The sequence below is a fragment of the Sebastes fasciatus genome, chromosome 5 (assembly GCF_043250625.1).
Source record: "Sebastes fasciatus isolate fSebFas1 chromosome 5, fSebFas1.pri, whole genome shotgun sequence".
Taxonomy (NCBI): Eukaryota; Metazoa; Chordata; class Actinopteri; order Perciformes; family Sebastidae; genus Sebastes; species Sebastes fasciatus.
Window position 1 is genome coordinate 1,894,647 of NC_133799.1, and position 21,508 is coordinate 1,916,154.

General features: G+C 38.4%; 1 protein-coding gene across 2 annotated transcripts in view; it reads right to left on the bottom strand.

Annotated features, from left to right (window-relative positions):
- shroom2a (shroom family member 2a) overlaps positions 1-20,853 on the bottom strand; it is a 50,727-nt gene extending 29,874 nt beyond the window's left edge. The window contains exons 1-3 of one of the 2 annotated variants that reach the window (XM_074636776.1): positions 20,582-20,853; positions 14,602-14,773; positions 4,246-4,394 (exon numbers count right to left, since the gene is read on the bottom strand). In XM_074636776.1, the coding sequence (XP_074492877.1) occupies positions 4,246-4,394; positions 14,602-14,766 (314 nt within the window). In that variant the 5' untranslated portion in view covers positions 14,767-14,773; positions 20,582-20,853. Of the gene's footprint in view, positions 1-4,245; positions 4,395-13,189; positions 13,548-14,601; positions 14,774-20,581 lie in introns of those variants that run through there. The other variant, XM_074636777.1, reaches the window with a different exon arrangement.
- Positions 20,854-21,508: the final 655 nt, after the last annotated feature.

The following is a 21,508-nucleotide window of genomic DNA, read 5'->3' on the forward strand; positions in this document are numbered from 1 at the left end:
CTAAATATTGGATCCGTGGTCTGTCCGCTCCTCCGGAGTGACTGATAGCAGAGCACATTTTCGCAATTAGCATACGGAATCACTTCACCGGTGTGTCTCGACTACTCGCTGCCTTGATAACCAGCTGCACACCGAACACAGAGAGATGTGCCGAGGTTTCTCAGGACGGGTAGAATCTAATGTTAACGTTATCTCTGTGCAGTTCGTTAGCTTGCTTCCACGGCTGCAGAAGGCTGTGTTTGCGTGCCAGTTTGTTTCATATGTGTTCAACGGGGTGTCGTAACGAGCCGTGGACGGGATCACACAGATCCAAAACTAAAACAGACGTTCTGGATCGGAATGTAAATTTCCAAGGAGAACATACTGGCTGTATTGTTGTCGGAGAAGATGAGTTAGAGACGTCTCTGCTGCATGGTCATTTTATGATTTATTACAGTAAATGTATTACATATTGGTCCTTTAACAATAGTGATGTCAGTTTGATTTGGTTGGTTCTCGTGACATCCCTAGCATAAACTACAGGTTGTGAACTTCTTTTTAAAACACAAAAATGTGAATTTATCAGTATCGGCCATGAGAAGCAGGTAATTATTGGTTCGAAAAACAATCGTGCATCCCAATAACCAACTGTACAAGAAAGAAGTGCGACCATACCAGTACACTAACACACACATGGTACACAAACAGTAATTAACAATAAGCCTGGGAGAATCATAAAGTCTTGAGTTTGCAGGCAGCTTGTTGCAGAGAGCAGGACCACAGTAACCCTCAGTGGACCTGGATCTAACTCTGGGTACAGCTAGAAGACCTCTGACTGGAGACCTGAGAGGTCTGATCGGGTTATAATAGTCAACGGTACAGTAGAGAGGGAGAGGAGAGAGAAGCCTTCGGTTACACTAAACAACATCTCCTCCCATGTAAAATAGTTAGTTAATGACTGTGGTACTTCTGTAACGATGCCAGAAGGGGGAAACCAAATGCCACAACAGACGTCAAGCCTCACGTTGTAAAGTTTAATGATTCACTCTGCTGTTCTGCAAAAAGCCTCGAGGGAGCTGGAAAAGAAGGCGAACCTCCGCGGGGGTCTGACGATGTAAAATAAAACTATATCTGTCCCAAAATAATGTGAACACCTCATGGAAAAAGCTTCTCAGGCAACATAGGAGAGCTACTGGTGTTTCAAATGATCTGTGGATTCTAGTTGCACTGCTGTTGTCTAAAGAGTGTAAAGTTACCAAACAGAATAACATTTTTCCGCCAAATTACAACTTCTGGATTTAACAGTTATAGTAAAAGCATAACAATAGCAAGCTGGAACGCAGATGAAATGTGTCGACGTGGGATGATTACAGTGTTTGTCTGCATGCAGCAGTCAGTGTCGGCAAGTTTTAAACAAATTTAGCCTAAAAGGTGTAATTTAACGTCAGCTCACACCCTGGTTTTGTTTTTTGATGTGCGAATGAGATCCACAAAGTGATATTTAAAATGTAAAAATATCTCCTCATGTGCCATGCTGGAGTTGAGCATGCTTTTGTGCGCAGTTTTGTCGAGGCATGTACAAAAGACGCTTTCCCACAGATAACCACACCTATCTGTCCTCCGGTGTGACGCGTGTGACAAGCCTCTCTTCTCAATGACATTACACCAACAGTCTCGCATTAGTCACTGCATGCATGCAAAAAAAAAAAACATGACATGCTAAAGGAAGCGCCGCCCTCGTGCTGTCTGTAAAGAGACCACACCTGTAGGACAGGAGCAGGTTGTGACAGCTTCCTGATCCTCGTTCAGCGATCCAACTGTGATCCCAGAGATAAAGAGAAAGGAGTTTCACAGCTCACGCCTTCATGCTCACACCCAAACATCTCCACACCCCAACAGCAGCTTTCTACACAGCCTGCAGACTGCAGCTGGAGAAACAGAGAAAAAGAGCTGCTGAAGCTTTCTGTAATAAACCACTTTATTGTATTCTAAATCAGACACACACCAGTTATTGTGGTTTTAGGAAATGACAGTCGGAACAAACTAAATTCTTCAACGCAGACGAGCAGAAGGAAGGAAGAGTCCCACGGGACTAAAAGTCTGTAAAATACAATATGAACAATAAGAGTTGTCCTTGTAAGGAAATGTCTTTCTCCATTTACAATTATACAAGCATACCACAATGACAATACCCAGATCCGTTAGTTATTCCTCTTGCTCTTCTGTAGTTGAATCTACAACAGTATTTACTTCATATTGTAAGCCATGATACAAGGACATATTTTGTAATATTGGCACTGCTTCAGTTGATTTACGGTCTAATTTCTCTCTTGACATCTAAGATAGAATCAAACTACACTCAGTTTACTAATGTAGTGTTGTTAAAACTGTTTAAGAGAGATCACTTTGTGCTGTTGTTAAACTGTATTGAGTTATACAGAAAAGTGTTTCCAGTGCTTGAAGTGGAAAGAAATAAGTACTGGTACTCCCCTTATTCACATGTTGGTGTGTGTATCGGCCGCTATCAACAATTTCTTGCTCCTATTTGTTTATCTATTATTTCTTTAAGCATATTATTATACTGTGTCAGTCATAATATGCTGTGGTTTGGGCTATGCATCTTCTATAGTCGGCCTATAATATTCCAATAATATTCACATTAGAACACATAGGGTTAACGTGGTGTGTTTGTATATTTACTCATAGTGTTGATACTTAAAGTGTTTCCCTGTGTTTCACTCTATAACATATTATAGGATGTATATAGGCTGGAATCAACAGCAGCCAGCCAGACAGGCAGGTATGCATGCAGAGCTGAGAAACGAAAAGATACTAGGAGATATTGGGTTTGGGGTGATCCCTCACTCGGCGCAGTGTTTAAATAGCGGCGTCTGTGGTGTGACGAGGTTGATCCAACCTTGCAAAGTGAAGTGATGTGGCTCCTTGACATGGTCAGTTCAAACCAAGAAGGCGACGGCCAAAAACCAAAACTGAGTTGGCGAAAGCCAAAAACCAAGATGGCGACGGTTAAAAACCAAAACTGAGTCGGCGAAAGCCAAAACCAAGATTGCGATGGCCAAAAAAACAAGATGGCGACGGTCAAAAACCAAGATGGCGACGACCAAAAAGCAAAACCGAGATGGCGACGGTTAAAAACCCAGATGGCGATGGACAAAACACCAAAATGGCGACGGACAAAAACCAAGATGGCGACGACCAAAAACCAAAACTGAGATGGCGACGGCCAAGAACAAAAATGGCGACGGCCAAAATGCCGAACTCGAGGCTTCAAAAATAAAAATAAATCCCGATTGGTGCACAGAAGTGTTTGATGTCACTCTTTTCCAACTGAGCCCACTTCCTGTGTAGAAAGCAACCAAAACTGTTCTAACTTCGACAGAAAACCGTGACTCCGTCTCTCAGAGTAAGACGCTGATTCAGAAGAGATGTGTTCAGGCCCTTTAAGTTGTTACAGACAGTAACACATCCTTGTTTCCAGCTCCTATAATAGACACGTCTCTTGAGAATAGAAGACAATGAGTGAGACTCGCAGCCGCGTCCTCGTGGACAGATAAATGGTGAATGGACTTCCTTGTACGGGAGGATTTGTTCAGGGATTACGTTATGATATGATACAATACAGACGGCGGAGAGAGACACAATGGGAGCAGTGTGTTTCACACACAACAAGGTCAGTTGTAAGAAGGCCTCCAGGACTCAGTTGACAAATGATTCATCAGTTAAACAAGATTATGAATACTAAACAATAGCTGGGAGTCAATAAGTCACTGGGACGGGCCTGTGTTAATACGAGTGAATGTAATCATTTATTGAGGGCTTACTGTTCATCAGCAGAGAAGTGTGGTGCAAAGAGAACACTGGAAATGTCTCATCACAGACAGCGTGAGACCAACAGGCTCATTTGCATCGTAACTTCCCGTTTGTTTGTCCTTCCCACACCTGCCTCCAACAACCTCTCTTCCTTCTATCTACTCACAAACCTCCTGACCTCCTGTTGACTTCAGCTCAGTACGACCTGGTAGAACAGGACTATCCAGCTGCCAAAAACTCAACACTGACAGTTTAGAAATCCCAGAAACTGCAGGTCAGTCTGCAAACACACAACGCAGACAAACAGCTGCGAGGGCCGGGAGGATCCTCCGCCGCCTCGGTTTGTTGGAGCTGTTACCATAGTGACCTGTTAGGCTGAGAGGGGCGGTGCTGTCGTGGCAGCAGCTAGATAGGTAGGAGAGATTGGTTACCTACCGTTTCACCACCAGGCTGAGGGTCTTGTGGGAGCCTTTCACCAGGCAGATCGCCTCCTGTCTGAAGCCACTCAGGGGAATCTCGTTGATGTTGACGAGCTCGTCTCCCACCTGGAGACTCACAGCTGCTGCCTTGCTGCCTTCCTCAACCTGGAGCACAAACACAGCAGATGGAAAGCTGAGAATTAAAACACCGTTTTACAGAGACACCAAAATATTTCAGGAAGCCAACGTCTGCCGGCAAGCTAGCTGGTTAGCATGACACGGCACATTTTGGGGCAATCTCTACTGGGGCTGCACGATTATGGCCAAAATGATAAATAAAGAGATCACTGCTTTCACTTCAACGTTGTGCTACATTCCTGCTAATGTACAAAATAAGACTGGTCCTTATTCACAGTGCATTTCCTAGAAGCAAAATAAAATGGCACCAAAACGTTTTACTATGGCTGTCAAAGTTAATTCGATAATAACACTACTAATTTCTTTATTAGCAACGCAATCACACAACTTGTGATTTTTAGGTTGTAGCTGACTTGGTTTTAACGCTACAGCGAAGATACTGGTAAAACCTGATAAATCCATCGGTACCAACCATGTCAGACTAGCTGGTCATGAAGGAGGTTAAATAACGCCCCAAACTTAACGCTAAATTTTGGCGAGGAAAAACTGTCATGGCCATTTTCAAAGGGGTCCCTTGACCTCTGACCTCCAGATCAGTGAATGTAAATGGGTTCTATGGGTACCCACGAGTCTCTCCTTTACAGACATGCCCACTTTATGATAATCACATGCAGTTTGGGGCAAGTCATAGTCAAGTCAGCACACTGACACACTGACAGCTGTTGTTGCCTGTTGGGCTGCAGTTTGCCATGTTATGATTGGAGCATATTTTTCGGATATTTTATTTCAGACATTTGTCAGACATTTTTCAAAACAAAATTTGACTTTTTTTCGGACATTTGTTGGATATTTGTCGTACGTCTTTTGAACATTTTATTTTAATTTTTTTCATACATTTGTAGTACATTTTTCAGACTTTTTTTCAGACATTTTATTTACTTTTTTTTTGGAAATTTGTTGGAGATTTGTCGTACTTTTTTCGGACATATTTCAGATATTTTTCATAAATTTTTTTTCAAACTTTTTTTCATACATTTATTGGACATTTTTCAGACTTTTTTTTAAACTTTTTTTCCGGACATGCTAAGTCTTTATGCTAAATGCAGTACCTGTGAGGGTTTCTGGACAATATCTGTCATTGATTTGTGTTGTTGATTGATTTACAATAATAAATATATACATACATTTGCATATAACAGCATATTTGCCCACTCCCATGTTGAGTATTAAATACTCAACAAATCTCCCTTTAAGGTTCATTTTGAACAGATACATGAATGATGACGATGATGTTTAAATTTGGGCCACCAAAAATGTACTTTGGCCATCAAATTTAGGAGCTTGGTGGCCCGTAAGGCCAGCGCTTGAAAATATTAGCGTCGATCCCTGTATAAGCTTTACTTTCACTTTGTAATTCAGTGTGCTACCGGGTACGATCTCCCAGGAAAATGAAGACTCCCATTCACGGCACAAAGCCATGGGAAAACAAAAAGCAGTGTGTCCTGTGCAGCTTTGCCAACGGGTTTCCAATGAAAGTAGCACCAGCTCCCAAAAGTCCCTAAAAGTCACCAGATGACGTCATAGGTTCATTTGTCTTGCTCATTCATTTGCATAAAGCTTAGTGGTTGTTTGGGTTGCAGACAGGAAGAGTTACCGTGTTGTTGGCTGTGATTACTCTGAGCTGCATTGGGAATGAACTCCAATATAATATATTGGAATTTTGCTTTTTCCCTCATGGTCTGAATAAGTCGCTAAATTTGTCGCTAGTAGTCGGCTCTGAGGAAAGAGATCCGGTTTTCTTTGCGACAGCGGTGCCAACAATAATACCACTTGGTATCTTTAATTAGAGAGGAACATGACTAGTGCAATCTGTGGGAGAGGTGTGGGAATTCAGAGGAAACTAGATGACATCATCTTTGTGAACCTCGTCATAGGAATGTGGACGCTCCTGTGATGTGACAGTAGACGCAGGACAACGGCGTCTTTAATGCACATTGTGCTAAATATTAGTGTTTATCAGAGTGGCCAACGGCACATAGAGAATATACAGTTTATAAGAAGGTGCCAAAAGACTTCTCATGTCCAAGAGGTTCCCACCACAGTGTTGTGAAAGAGATTAAGTGACCTCATACGACCTCACCTTGGTGCCACTTACTGCTTCTCAGCACAGATAAGCAAACCCCTGATATTTACTGAAGGTTTTTAAAGCCTATTGTGGAGCAGGTTCTGCTAATGTGACCTCATGTCGTAATGTTTGTACTGTGTTTTAGATCAGGAGTCCCTGATGTGAACTGAGGAGACAAGAAAAATAACCTGTAATATCTGGACACATTTCTGTCAGTCGATCACAAAGCATCTTCAAGACATCTGTAGAATATGTCACAGACAGTGAAAGTGATCTATTGACTGTATATTAACTTCATACCAGAAAGACTTTACTACAGTTTCGAGGTCTATCTGTAGAATATGTTACGGAGATGAATAAAAGTAAAGACTTATTTTTAAATCAACATCTCCTGCTTTCATTTCAAAATAAAAGCCCTCAGGCGTTTTTTCTATAGACAGAATCCCTTCATTTGTTAACACGAGGCTTTTATTCTGAAATATGAGCAGTCAGTAATATAAATTATATTTATCATGAAGTTAAATGGCCATTAAAAGGCAAACTCTATGCAGAAAGAAACACAGCTGACAGGCAGCCGACACGCAGCAGACACGCGTCTAGTGTGAACACCAGACTCCTGCATCACGCAGCCACCACGCGACGCAGATGCCACGCGCTCCTGACGTTGGTAGTGTGCCAATGGCTTTAGGTAAACGACAGGTTAACAATGAGGATGAGATGAGATGACGGACTTTTTGCTTGACATCTGGCCGAAGAGATCATACAGAATATGATGTTAAAGTCCACAAAAAAAAGTGATGTTTATAGGAGAGTGCACGGTAGATCAGTGCTGAGTCAAAGTGATAAAAAAAACTTTAGCCCTGCTTAAACGCCCCTCAGCAAATTTATCTTGGTGCGCTTTAATTTGTGCACTGTGAAACTGAACCAGACTAAATAGAAAACGAACCAAAACTACCAATGTCACTCTGATTCGGACTAGCCAGGTTGGTGAAAGGGATATGTGAGTTTTCTTGTTGATGTTCTTAATCTACTTTACAGGCTGACAGAAGAAACACACCGTGTACCAAAGTTAACAGCAGGTTTCTGAAGACGTGGATCAAAGGCTATAAAAATACTTCAGAAAGCTGCCGTCCCAGCTCAGTGGCGTGATGTAAAAACAACCCGTGCATTGTGTTTGTTTGAGGGCAGACACCTGGAATAACACATCTGTCAGAGGGAAGTACAGTGAACGGAGCACACGGTGACCCTGAACTCAGCAACATCAGACCCACCACATATAAGATATTAAACTAGACAGAACAACGGCTCTCTGAAGAGTCAGATATACCGTTAAGGTCAGCGCCGTCCTCACACTGACGCAGACGGTCAGATATGAGCGAGGTGTGGAAAGAAAAGCAGTGAGAAGCTGCCTGGCAGTTGGCACATTAACACACAAAAGCTCTGGAGCTGATTATCAGTTCTCCACTCGACCTGTGAGAGAGGCCTGCATGACTCAACCACAGAGGTATGTGTACATTTACAGACCGTTACGTCTTATACGGCCTTTATCCTCAGCACAGACAACCAGAGCCAAGATCGCTCCAATCAAAGCCCTTTTTCATTTTTCTATAATACCGGTTTTAAGGCCGGGTTAAGGCCGGGGTGGACCGAGGGCTGTTATGATGACTGGCTGGGTTCCTGAGCTGGTCCTGATATGGTAGTGGATTCTGTAGAGAGGACTGGATGCGTTTACAGTTGGTTGCCATGTTTAAACATGGACACAGTTTTACTGGAACTGGAAAATCATTCTCACTACATCACACAAGTTTGAATACATTTAACTGAAGCACAGGTGCTATAATTTTGAATAAAATACCCATAATGCAACGAAAGTAGTGGTCTTTATTTTTTTTTGCAAAGACCATATAAGGGAACCATCCATGTAATTGTGGGGCAATTAGGTGAAAGACATCCATATTTATGATATAATGAAGTTAATGAAAATGGGTCAAATTTGACCTGAAGACAACAGGAGGGTTAAGATCAACAGTATGTCAGGACATCTGTGTGACAGCCTAAAGCTACACAGTAGTCTGGCTTTATTCAAACAGGAAACAATAACAATTTAAGAATATAAATTAAAACAACAAACAGTGTCGAGTAGAAGAAGCATAAAAGAAAACCTGAGGGCAAATAAAGGCTGTGTTTACACAGCATGAAGATTCATAGAGCTTCTCCAAACAGTTGTCACTACATCAGGCCAATCAGCGTGAGCCGTACCGCCGCCTTTGTTTACTATCTCCCTCCAGGACATAATCAGCCCAACTCCAGCCATCCTGGATGTCTGAGTGTCCTCAGAAATAGCCTCCTGTCTCTGTGTGGGACATGGAGGGAAGGATGTGGTGGTGATGAGGGTAAGGAATGTGTCTTTTCTGCTGACAGATGTCCTGTGCAGTCAGCTGACAGAGCTGAACTCACACCTCTAGTATGGTTTTAGGCATCGCCTGAACACTTAACTGACAACGTTCATTAACCGCATTAACAAACTCACACATATATCATGTCTCTGTAGGTTAGACAGATGTTTTAAGCATCTCTGGCTTTTGTGAACTTCTTGCATTACATTTGGTTGCAGAAAGCAATAACCATGTTAGCTTGAGCAATAGCTATTCACACCAAATCAGGCGTTCAGTCCTCCCATTCATTTGAATGTGGGAACTGCGTTTAAGCTGCACTAACCTGAACCACCGTCATTGGAAACTGTCTTGGAAAAGGGGGCAGGCACTTTCAAAAAAATACTTGGAAGGTCATTAGATGAAACATCTGTCAATCAAAGCGAGTCGGGAGAAGAGCAAAAACATCTTTTCCATCTAGAAAAGCCTTCAGTGTCGTTCTTTGTTCTTCTTTCAATGCAGAAATACTCTCCAGTCCTGATTGAACTGATGCTATTGCAGCATCTACGCTAACCTCTTCAGGAGCCGCCGTTGTTGTTTAGAACCAACGGTCGCCTCTCCGTGTCGTCAGCCACAAAAATGAAGAGAAAAGAATATTAAAAGGCGGGTTCATCTGCGTTCTTTTCCTTTTCTTCAAACGGAAACTCCCACTCAGCCGCAAAAAGCCGTGACGTAGGTTAACCAAGGTCAATACGGTCATGAATAATGTGAACGCTAGCACTAGCTGAGTCAACGTTTAGAAATAACTGAAAGGGGTTAGTTTGGGTTGTATGTATACTCCCGTGTTCTGAGAGATAAAATTACTGTTTCTGTGAATGGAGTCTGGTGGCTTTAAAGAAAGCGATGTAACGGCTTCAGTTCCCCGTCAGAAAGGGCTGTCTGACGGCGAGGTAAAGCAGCTGTGGACGGAAAAACCTAAAAACAAAATCAATATCCGTTTAAGTGTACGCTATATTTAGAATATTTTCACCACTTTACCTCGCCGTTATATCGCTGTCTTCAAAGCCACCAGACTCCATTAACAAAAACAGTAATTTCCCTCTCAGAACAGGGGAGTTGCTGGTCTACCGCTGCCTCCATCGGTTAGTCTGTTTGTGTTTTTGTGTGACTTTCGGATTATAAACTAATGTGGCGTCCACACAGCAGTACATCGCTTAGCTTGGACCCACCCTTCAAGGTAAGGCTAAAAAACATTTACAATAAATAACTGTTTTATATCTTCTGTAAATACTAAGCATTTGCAGCAAAGAGCACCGGTAAGTTCCCTTCTACCTAATCAATAATCAATCCAGCCTCCAAAAACCTCCACAAATAGAAATAAACGATAGAGATATATAATCTGATTCTTCCTCCCATGAGCCATAATCCTGTTCTCTATGAATCATCTTTTTCCCCAGAGGTTGAGCAATCCTAAAACAGTCAAATCAAGCCCTTAATGTTGTAACACAAAGGATTCAATAATTGGTAAAACCTGTTTACCTGCAGCGTGTAAGAACAGAGAGCAGAGAGTCTCGTGCTGCTTCTTTAAGAGAAAACTAGATTTTTTTCTTCATCCATATATAATCTGATCCTGGCACAGGACACACGTATGTACATGCCCAGCTGTGTTGTGTAAAACAGGATTATATAAGTTTATTGAGACTAAGGATGTTAAGTCCACGAAGACCTTGAGCAGAACCTGAGCTATGAGAGGAATGTGAAGAATTTTAATTAGATCCAGGATTTTTTTTTTTTTAACCAATACCTCTAAACCTCTCAATAAACTACGGGCCCTTTTTTTTTTTAATCATCTTTCATTTCAGCAATTGGAGGTTGGAAGAATGCACATAACAAGCCAATAAAAATAACACATTTAAGCCGTCTGTGTTTCTCAGGTTATACAGAACATGTAGAAATACCTGGCAGAACAAGACGGAGTACTCGATGCTCACCTCTCACACTAAAACAGAAAAACATGAACATAATAAAAAGATGTAATAAAAGGAAAATACGTCAAGGCCAGGTGGACATTTATGATTATTAAAGAAGGGCGTGTGATCTGACAAACAGTACAATTTAACACAAAAGTCCACATGGGTGCTGCTGTGTTAAAGTTGAACAGTACGCAGTGAGACGAGGAACTGATTTCAACATTTTTAAGTAGTCTGACTTGTCTATGATGGTGTTATCTTACATTTTCCTCATCATAACAGAGTTAATACAACGTTTTATTATCAAGGGGACACTATGGGTGAATACAAGTTGTATTACAAGTATTAGGGCTGTCAATCGATTAAAATATAGATTATACTGTTCTAAATGTACCTTAAAGGGAGATTTGTCAAGTATTTAATCCTCTTATCAACATGGGAGTGGATAAATATGCTGCTTTATGTAAATGTATGTATATATTTATTATTGGAAATCAATTAACAACACAAAACAATGACAGATATTGATCCAGAAACCCTCACAGGTACTGCATTTAGCATAAAACAATATGCTCCAATCATAACATGTCAAACTGCAGCCCAGTTGCCAGTTTTTCCTCGCCAAAATATAGCATTAAGGCAAATTCGTTTTACTGCCACTAATTTCGTTAACGCATTAACGTGCTCAGTTTTAAAGCTAGAATGAAGATACTGGTATCATATGAAACTATAAAACCTGATGAGTCCATCGGTACCAACCATGTCAGACTAGCTGGTCATGAAGGAGGTTAAATAACGCTCCAAACTTGCGGAAAAACTGTCATGTCCATGTTCAAAGGGGTCCCTTGACCTCTGACCTCCAGATCAGTGAATGTAAATGGGTTCTATGGGTACCCACGAGTCTCCCCTTTACAGACATGCCCACTTTATGATAATCACATGCAGTTTGGGCAAGTCATAGTCAAGTCAGCACACTGACAGCTGTTGTTGCCTGTTGGGCTGCAGTTTGCCATGTTATGATTGGAGCATATTTTGCGGTAATTTTTCTGACATTTTTTCTGACTTTTTCCTCTGACATTTTTCAAACATATTTCGGACATTTTTTTTTTTTTACATTTGTTGAACATTTTTCAGACTTTTTAAAAAATATTTTTAAGACTTTATCTTTCGGACATGCTAAATCTTTATGCTAAATGCAGTACCTGTGAGGGTTTGTTGTGTTGTTAATTGATTTCCAATAATAAATATATACATACATTTACATAAAGCAGCATATTTGTCCACTTCCATGTTGATAAGAGGATTAAATACTTGACAAATCCCTCTTTAAGAACAGATAAAAAATGTGTGATTAATTGTGATTAACTATGGGCAGATTGGCAGATTGGCAGATTAAGATCATTATTTTATGTATTACAAGTTTTCCTAAACGTCATGTTTAAATGTGCAAATGAGGCATTATCTAATGCTAACCTTTGGTGAATTTAGACGGACGCAAATAGACAAAAGCAGTAAAATAAACACCCAAATGTGTATTTTGGATGTTTTCTTTCCTACTAGTCTGAAAGAAGACATGTTACGGAAGCAAAATAGCCCAAAATCAAGTCTCCATCAAGAACAGATCAAGACTAACAACCATTAAGACCATTTAGTTCTTGCATCACTGTAGTCCTACCTGTTCAGGTAGGACAGGAAACAGGACATAGAGCACATAAGAGTGCAAGAACAGCTGATAATATGAATCATAAATCACCTTCCAAAGAAACTGGGCCGATAAAGAACAACATGCCAACTATGTGTCCACATAGTGATGTCATCAGACAGACACATGTTGGAGTAGAGGCCTCACACATTTCTTTGAGTATTAAGCAGACAGCCTGTTCTATAATGTAAGGTTATTATTTTTTGTAATCTCTAGATAACACCAATAACTCACACCTTTTAAATCAATAGCTATACTCTGAGAGGAACTCACAAAAAGAGCACAAATCACTAATCCTCACTTAATTTATCCCATCATGCCATTCCAGCGGGCTTCAGGCTGTCACAGATAATTCACTACATTTAGAAAATCAAACAAAGCTCCTACATTCCTCTCCTTGCTCCTGGTACCACACGCTACCCTCCACACTGAAATATAACCCGGCACAAAAACACCAGAAAGCAAAAAAAGGTCCAGGTGGGATCTAATAACACACACTGTGGGTAAAGTGACAGCAAACTAAACATGTGTTGAGTCTAGTCCAGGAACAATTTACTTTATGAGGTGCCGGCCAGGAAGACTTAAACTGTTAAAGCATATCTCTTAAAGGGTTGTGAGAGTTCTCTAAATGTTCTGAGGAATTAACATCTCACCATCGGATGCGAACGGGTTCCACTCTCGTTGGTCCTTGGGAGGAAGGTCGTGGCGTCTCAGTGACAAAACATTAACGACGAAATGCTGCCAATATCAAACCAAAGAGTCCAACTGGGCAACGGTTCACTCCACACGGTTCAGCAATGAGATCTCGCAGCTTACAGCTTAAAGACTTAAAATGGTCAGAATTCTTTGTCATTTGAATGAATTGTAAAAAGCTAATGGGGGTGAAGGTGGCGCTAACCGTATCGCTCTAAGCCCGTATGGTGCCTGATATCCTGAGTTTCGTCCATCGCGAGTTGGACTTTGGACCCTTTTTGGGTCAATAGAGAAAAACAGAACTGAAGCAGGGACACACGGCTCCTGACTAACAGGTGCTGGTATGTTACCATGCCAAATTAACCAGCAAGGTCTTTTGTAGTAAATCATTACTCAGTCAACAGAGAAGTGAGCTTACAGTGTGATTTCAGAGCTGATTTAGGCACTCTCTCCTTCTCACTGTATGCATATTGTGGCTCATATCACCCATTTAACAAAGTCATGACATAGAAGGATTAGAAGCTATAGTGCATGTTCTGTTGAATGTTTATTTTTGGGATTATTTTGTGCTGATTTTGGAGCACTTTACTCCACACTATGTGCCAAAAAAACACAGCTTTGGATAGGGATGCACCGATACCACTTTTTTCAGACCGAGTACAAGTACTTACATTTGGGTACTCGCCGATACCGAGTACCAGTACGAGTACTTCTTTTATACTCTGGTGAATATAATCCAATCAATCTTATTTCCATAAAATGTATTTTGTATCTACAGTTCCCTTTGTTAACACCTTTATTTTGAAAAGCCGGAAGTAGTCCCACATGTCTATTTCCTCTAACTTCTCCAAGGTGGTCTCTAGCTCTCCCGTCAGCTCCGTTCTCTTTATCCATCCATGGTCAGCTCCATCGGGGCCGTTTCAATGCAGAGAACATTAATGTCAGTATCTGGGTGCTCTACAGTCGTAGCGTCGGCCCATTTGACCACGGAGAGAAGAGCGACGTCCGGCTCCACCACCATGTTACCGCGATACGATAACGTTTCCTGTCCGTGACAGAGTTAGCATGCAGCTTTAGCTCTGCTCTGTCTAGCTCTGCTTTTCCTGTCAATGTGTGAAACCCAAAGTGTTTCCATCCTTTACTGGATGTGTAGTGTTTACCACGCTGGATTTAACATGTGAGGGTGCAGGTCGTATCCACGCTGACCCTCCAACGTTTCTATTTTCTGAGGTTTGTTTTGGTTGACGGATACGGAACGGATATGACGTCACGTTACTCAGACTACAACAATAAAAGCCTCAACTCTCAGCTGTATTTGAAATAAAAGAGTCTTATTTAGTATTATTTACCTAAATAATATAGGTATATTTACCTTGGTTATGAGCAGAGGTTCTCGATGCTCCAGTCCTCCTCTGAGTGTAAATCCCCACGGTGCTCCTCCTGACAGGAATACATCCACCAGCGTCCATGGTGGACCTTGCCAAGCGCTCTCTGCTTCTGTGTAGTGTGGCTCATGTTTATATCCCTCAGCATCCATGGTACTGCTGCAAAAGTAAGGACAGCATGAAAACATGTCCAGACACTAAATTATAATAAATAATATGTTACTGTTGACCAAATGTCTGACTGTATTTCAAAAGGCATAATCTGTAACAGCAAGTTCTGCTTCCGTTCTATGCTGATGACACCCCGCTGTAACTCTGAAATCTACTAGGGCTGCAACTAACGATTATTTTCATTATCCATTAATCTGTTGATTATTTTCTGTTGAATAATCGATCAGTTCTTTGGTCTATAAAATGTCAGAAAATGGTGAATAATGTGGATCAGTGTTTCCCAAAGCCCAAGATGATATCCTCAAATGTCTCAAAGATATTCAGTTTACTGTCATAGAGGAGTAAAGAAAACAGATCATATTTATATTTAAGAAGCTGCAATCAGAGAATTTACACTTTTTTTCTTTAAAAATTACTCAAACCGATTGATTGATTATTAAAATAGTTGATGATTAATTTAATAGTTGACCACTAATCGATTAATCGTTGCAGCTCTAACTGGTACTTAAGAACAAGACAATATTACCCCCATCTCTCGGCATCGTTACTATTGTTGATCAAGATTTTACTGATCACTTTCAAAGCTCAGCACGGTCTGATCTGACCTCACGTCACACCGCTGATCTCTTAAGTCCTCCTGAACCTCAGCGTGACCTGAAAACACCACTGACTCTTCTACAGTCTCATCAATAAAGCTAACAGTGGCTGGAGAAGCTGCCTGCTAGATAAGAAAACATTCAACTGTAAGTCTCTTTTATCCTGTTAATTATTTTATCTCAATACATACTACTTTTACAACTGACCTTGTTTTGGACCATGTGTTTTTTTTATTATTTGTATTAGGGCTGTCAATCGATTAAAATAGTTAATCATGATTAATTGCAAATTAATCATATTTTTATCTGTTCAAAATGTACCTTAAAGGGAGATTTGTCAAGTATTTAATCATCTTATTAACATGGGAGTGGACAAATATGCTGCTTTATGCAAATGTATGTATATATTTATTATTGTAAATCAAACACAACACAAAACAATGACAGATATTGTCCAGAAACCCTCACAGGTACTGCATTTAGCATAAAGATTTAGCATGTCCAAAAAAATGTAAGAAAAAGGTCTGAAAAATGTCCGACAAATGTATGAAAAAAAGTTTTTAAAAAATGTCCGAAATATGTCTGAAAAAAGTAAGACAAATATCCAACAAATGTTCGACAACTGTCAGAAAAAGATTCAGATGTCTGAAAAAGTACAACAAATTGTACGACAAACTGCAGCCCAACAGGCAACAACAGCTGTCAGTGTGTCAGTGTGCTGACTTGACTATGACTTGCCCCAAACTGCATGTGATGATCATAAAGTGGGCATGTCTGTAAAGGGGAGACTCGTGGGTACCCATAGAACCCATTTACATTCACTGATCTGGAGGTCAGAGGTCAAGGGACAGTATCAGTATCTTTACTCTAGCTCTAATACTGATCCCGCTACAACCTCCGAAAGATTGAATAGTGTCCGGGCCCGACGGCGGCTTGTCGGAGGTTAATTAATAATTGCAAGTTGCATTAATGCATTAAAGAAATTAGTGGCATTACAAACGAATTTGCGTTAACGCGTTATTATCATGTTAACTTTGACAGCCCTAATTATTATTCTTTGTGTGGAACCCAGGTAGATCATCAGCTAATTGGGATCCTAATAAAATCATAATCCTATCTGCAAATTGTGTTTGCTATTAATAGATAATAAAGTGCTTTATCATTGTCTGTGTTTGATGCATGAAATAATACACCTTCACCTTGAAAGTTTACATTACTTTAAAAACACAAATGTGTTGGCGTAGTAAAACTAAATTTGGCAATACAGAATGCTGTTTATATTAATTTAATCAAAACTACATTTTTAATTTTGTCCAACTGCATTGTAAAACACTTATTCGTGTGCTACACTTGTTGCTAACTGTAATGTCTTATTATTAGTAGCCTATTATCTTTAACATGCTGTAGGATTTAACTGGTATCAGTCACAATAATGTGACCAGAGCTTGTAAGATAAGATACGATATTCCTTTATTAGTCCCGCAGTAGGGACATTTTCAATAGTTTTTTGCTGAGTAATACAGTCAGTTCATATTCAAACATTGCAGCACCGTTACACTGAGCAAAACCTGACACAAAAACTAGGATCCAACTATGGAATATGGGGTCACTATAACAATATCACTGAATGCACCTTTATTTTGGCAAGAAATTAAAATACCAATGTAGGATGCCATTGCATAACATTTAAATAAGCTTCTTAGGAAAGAAAATATGAAGTGATTTATTTTCTTTGGGATAAAGAATTTAATATTAAATACTACTTCAACACAATGTTAAGAATGCAGCTATTATTCCAATGGTTTTTGGCAGCTCACTTAATTTCCAAAGGCATTTATCTAAGATGTAACCTTACCTACTCTGTGTGTCTGAAAATTGATTGGATGCTTGTAAATTAGATTAGACCATGGTGCAGATGAATGTAGGAATATGTATTTGATTTGTCTCTTTTAATTTATTTCTTTATTTTTATTTTTTGCATTTTATTTGTATACTGGGATTTTGTAGATATTATTTTTTAAATGTATTCATTTATGTTTTTAATTGATTTATTATTAATTTTTATATTAATATTATTTTGCATATAGGAGTTTGATTTGTGGAACAAAATGTGACAATATTCATGTAAAAATCAATAAAATACTAATTAAAAAAAAAAGATGTAGCCTTACAATAGATTTTGGATTTTAATGGTTATAATTAAGTCTTAGAATTAAATTACATAATATGAAGGGATGCACCGATCCAACTTTTTCAGTCTCGATAGCGATACCTGGGCTTTGGGTATCGGCCGATACCGAGTACCGATCTGATACCAGAGTTTAATTAATAAGCTGTATGTCTCACTGTGGGATGGCAACATCAGGCTTGACTTAAACATTGCTTTCTTAACTTTGTAAAACAACATGTGACAAATAAATACATAGATATAAATGCATTTCATTGTTTTGTTTTTTTATTAAAATAATAAATTATACACCACGGATGGATGGACACCACCTGAGAGAGAATTGAATTGAATAGATCGGCCCCGTTGTCACCGATATCTGATCCAGCTATTTGGGTCAGTATCGGCCCGATATCCGATCCGGTATCGGTGCATTCCTAATAATATGTGCTCTTAAGTTGAAATAAACTCCTCTTAAAGACACATAATGAATGTGTGGATGAATGTAGTGATACATCATCAGTAGTATGCTCTGTGTATGTTAACACAATGTAAACACCATTACAACCTAATGAAAGAAGAAAAAAAATAAATAGCTAAAGGGGCTCTTCTGATAAGTGCTAGTTCTCCTGAAGAATATATGAAGGATGTTAAATCCAGTAACTTGTCATGAAAGCTGTTTTGCCTCCGTCTATATTATGATATATTATAATTATATTAGTGTCAGTGAGTTAGGACGATGAGTTGTCATACTGCTGTAACAAGGTGTCCTTTTCCAGTCTTTAAACTGCATGTCCTGTTTTTGTTATGATGGATTTTAGGAAGTAACACCTTGTCCAGGGACGAAAAATAGCCTTTTAGCTAATTCTGGGATATTTTTAACCATGTGTAGGCTATGTATTAATGTGCACTGTCTCTCCTCTAAAATAAACTAAAGATATCACACTATAAAGTGTTGATATAAAGACAGACCTATAAGTCTATAAGGAGTTATATATGAAGGACATATGAATGATGTTAAATCCAGTAACTTGTCATGAAAGCTGTTTTGCCTCCGTCTATATTATGATATATTATAATTATATTAGTGTCAGTGAGTTAGGACGTAAACACCTGTTGTCATACAGCAGACAGGCTGATTTAAACTTAATGCTCTTATGTTGTGAGAGAATTAAACACTGTGACCAAAATAAAATACAACATCTACTTGGAGAAAAGAGTGTCATCGCCATAGAAGCTGCAGGATATGTCAGTGCATGTCACAGCCTAAGACACAACAACAACAACACATAATAGATGTAACTTACACTCTGCCTTTTATTTACTCCTCTACTTCGTTTTTTTTTTTTTTTTTTTACATTTATCATTTGATATTGCAATATATTGTTATTAATTGTTTTTTATCTGTTTGTTTGTTTTATTGACACAACAAACATGAAATTACTTCTTTATTGTTTTCTTCCATTTACATGCATGTTCTTTTTAAATATCTATATATTGTAATTTGCTTAATGAATTATATATATATGTTTTTGTTTTTATTTTGTTCTTTTTTTATTTGTTATTACATTTATTATTACATTTATCATTTGATATTGCAATATATTGTTACTAATTGTTTTTTTTATTTGTTTTATTGACACAACAAACATGAATTACTTCTTTATTGTTTTCTTCTATTTACATGCATGTTCTTTTTAAATATCTATATATTGTAATTTGCTTAATGAATTGTATACATGTATATATATGTTTTTGTTTTTATTTTGTTCTTTTTTTTGTTTTTATTTATTATTGAATTGACGCTTGTTCCCCTGACAGTCATGCCAATAAAGCAAATTGAATTGAATTGAATTAAACATAGTAATAATGTGGAGCAGCAACAATAGAAACCATCTCTCCTGCTGCTGTAACCAACAGATAAACAAACTTATTTGTTTGTTTGTTTTATTGACACAACAAACATGAATTACTTCTTTATTGTTTTCTTCCATTTACATGCATGTTCTTTTTAAATACCTATATATTGTAATTTGCTTAATGAATTGTGTATATGTATATATATATGTTTTTGTTTTTATTTTGTTCTATTTTTTATTTTTATTTATTATTACATTTATCCTTTGATATTGCAATATATTGTTATTAATTGTTTTTTTATTTGTTTTACTGACACAACAAACATGAATTACTTCTTTATTGTTTTCTTCCATTTCCATGCATGTTCTTTTTAAATATCTATATATTGTAATTTGCTAAATTTCTTTCTTTTTTCTTTTCATTTATTATTGAATTGACGCTTTGGCAATATTGTTCACCTGACAGTCATGTTAATAAAGCAAATTTAATTGAATTGAATTAAACACAGTAATAATGTCGAGCAGCAACAATAGAAAGCGATTCCTCTCCTGCTGTAACCAACAGATAAACAAACTTATTTGTTTGTTTGTTTTATTGACACAACAAACATGAAATTACTTCTTTATTGTTTTCTTCCATTTACATGCATGTTCTTTTTAAATATCTATATATTGTAATTTGCTTAATGAATTTTATATATATGTTTTTGTTTTTATTTTGTTCTTTTTTTTACATTTATCATTTGATATTGCAATATATTGTTATTAATTGTTATTTTTTATTTGTTTGTTTGTTTTATTGACACAACAAACATTAATTAGTTCTTTATTGTTTTCTTCCATTTACATGCATGTTCTTTTTAAATATATATATATATATATATATATATATGTTTTTGTTTTTATTGTTCTTTTTTATTTTTATTTATTATTGAATTGACAGTCATGTTAATAAAGCAAATTGAATTGAATTGAATTAAACAGTAATAATGTGGAGCAGCAACAATAGAAACCATCTCTCCTCTCCTGCTGCTTTAACCAACAAAATAAACCAAACTGAGTCGAGTTAAACAGACTAATCAGACTCTCCGTGTTAAAACAAACACTTTATCATGAAATATAGTGAGTGATGAAGCTTTTATGAAACATTACACGGTGTTTAAAGTGTTCCTACCTGAGGAGTCAGCTCCTGATGAACCGGTGATCAGATCAGCAGCTTGTTGTATCCAGACTTCAACCTCACACATAACTCATCTTTTATAACCGGTTTACTGTCTAATTAATCACTTTGTTAAGTAATTAGTTAACTTAGTTAATAGGACCGAGTTTCAGGAGAATGAACGGAGCGTTTCTGCTGTTTTAAAGGTTCAGTTCAGTCCGTGAGATCCTGCTTCATGACTCAATCCCAGAGACGACACACTGACACTCACTGGAGAGGCTACATTGAGCTAAGCTAAGCTAAGCTAACTAGCATCCTGCCAGGACAACAGGTGGAGCACAGAGCGACTGCGCCATCTACCGGCAGCTAGCAGCTAGCAGCGTTAGCCTCAAACAAAGTTCACTCCTCAGAAGAGCTGCTGTATTTACAGATATAAACCCACTTTTTACCAGAGTTGAGACTTTATAACAACTTTCTAGGGTGTTACACATAACTTTAGGTAGCTTTAACCGCAGAAAATTAGCTATTTAACTAGCTTATGTTAAAGGTCCCATATTATAAAAAAGATGTTCATGTTGTTTTTATTATAAAGCAGATTTAAGTCCTTTATAAATACTGTGAAAGTATCAAAACACTCAATCCACAAGGAAATACACACAGCCCGTATTCAGAAACTCTGCATTTGAAACAAGCCGTCAGGACTTGTGATGTCACAAATATACAATATTTAGACCCTTGACACAATTTTAAAACGTAAAACATTATAAATGTGTCCCAGTTTATTTCCTGGTTGCAGTGTATGTGAATGTCATCAGCTGACAGAAAGTAAAAATGGACCCAAGCTGTTGCCTAGCAACGCAATTCCGTTGAAATGCACTAAAACGGAGCGTTTCAGACAGGAGGGTGAATACAGGTATATTCAGGCAGAGAAAATGTTTTTTT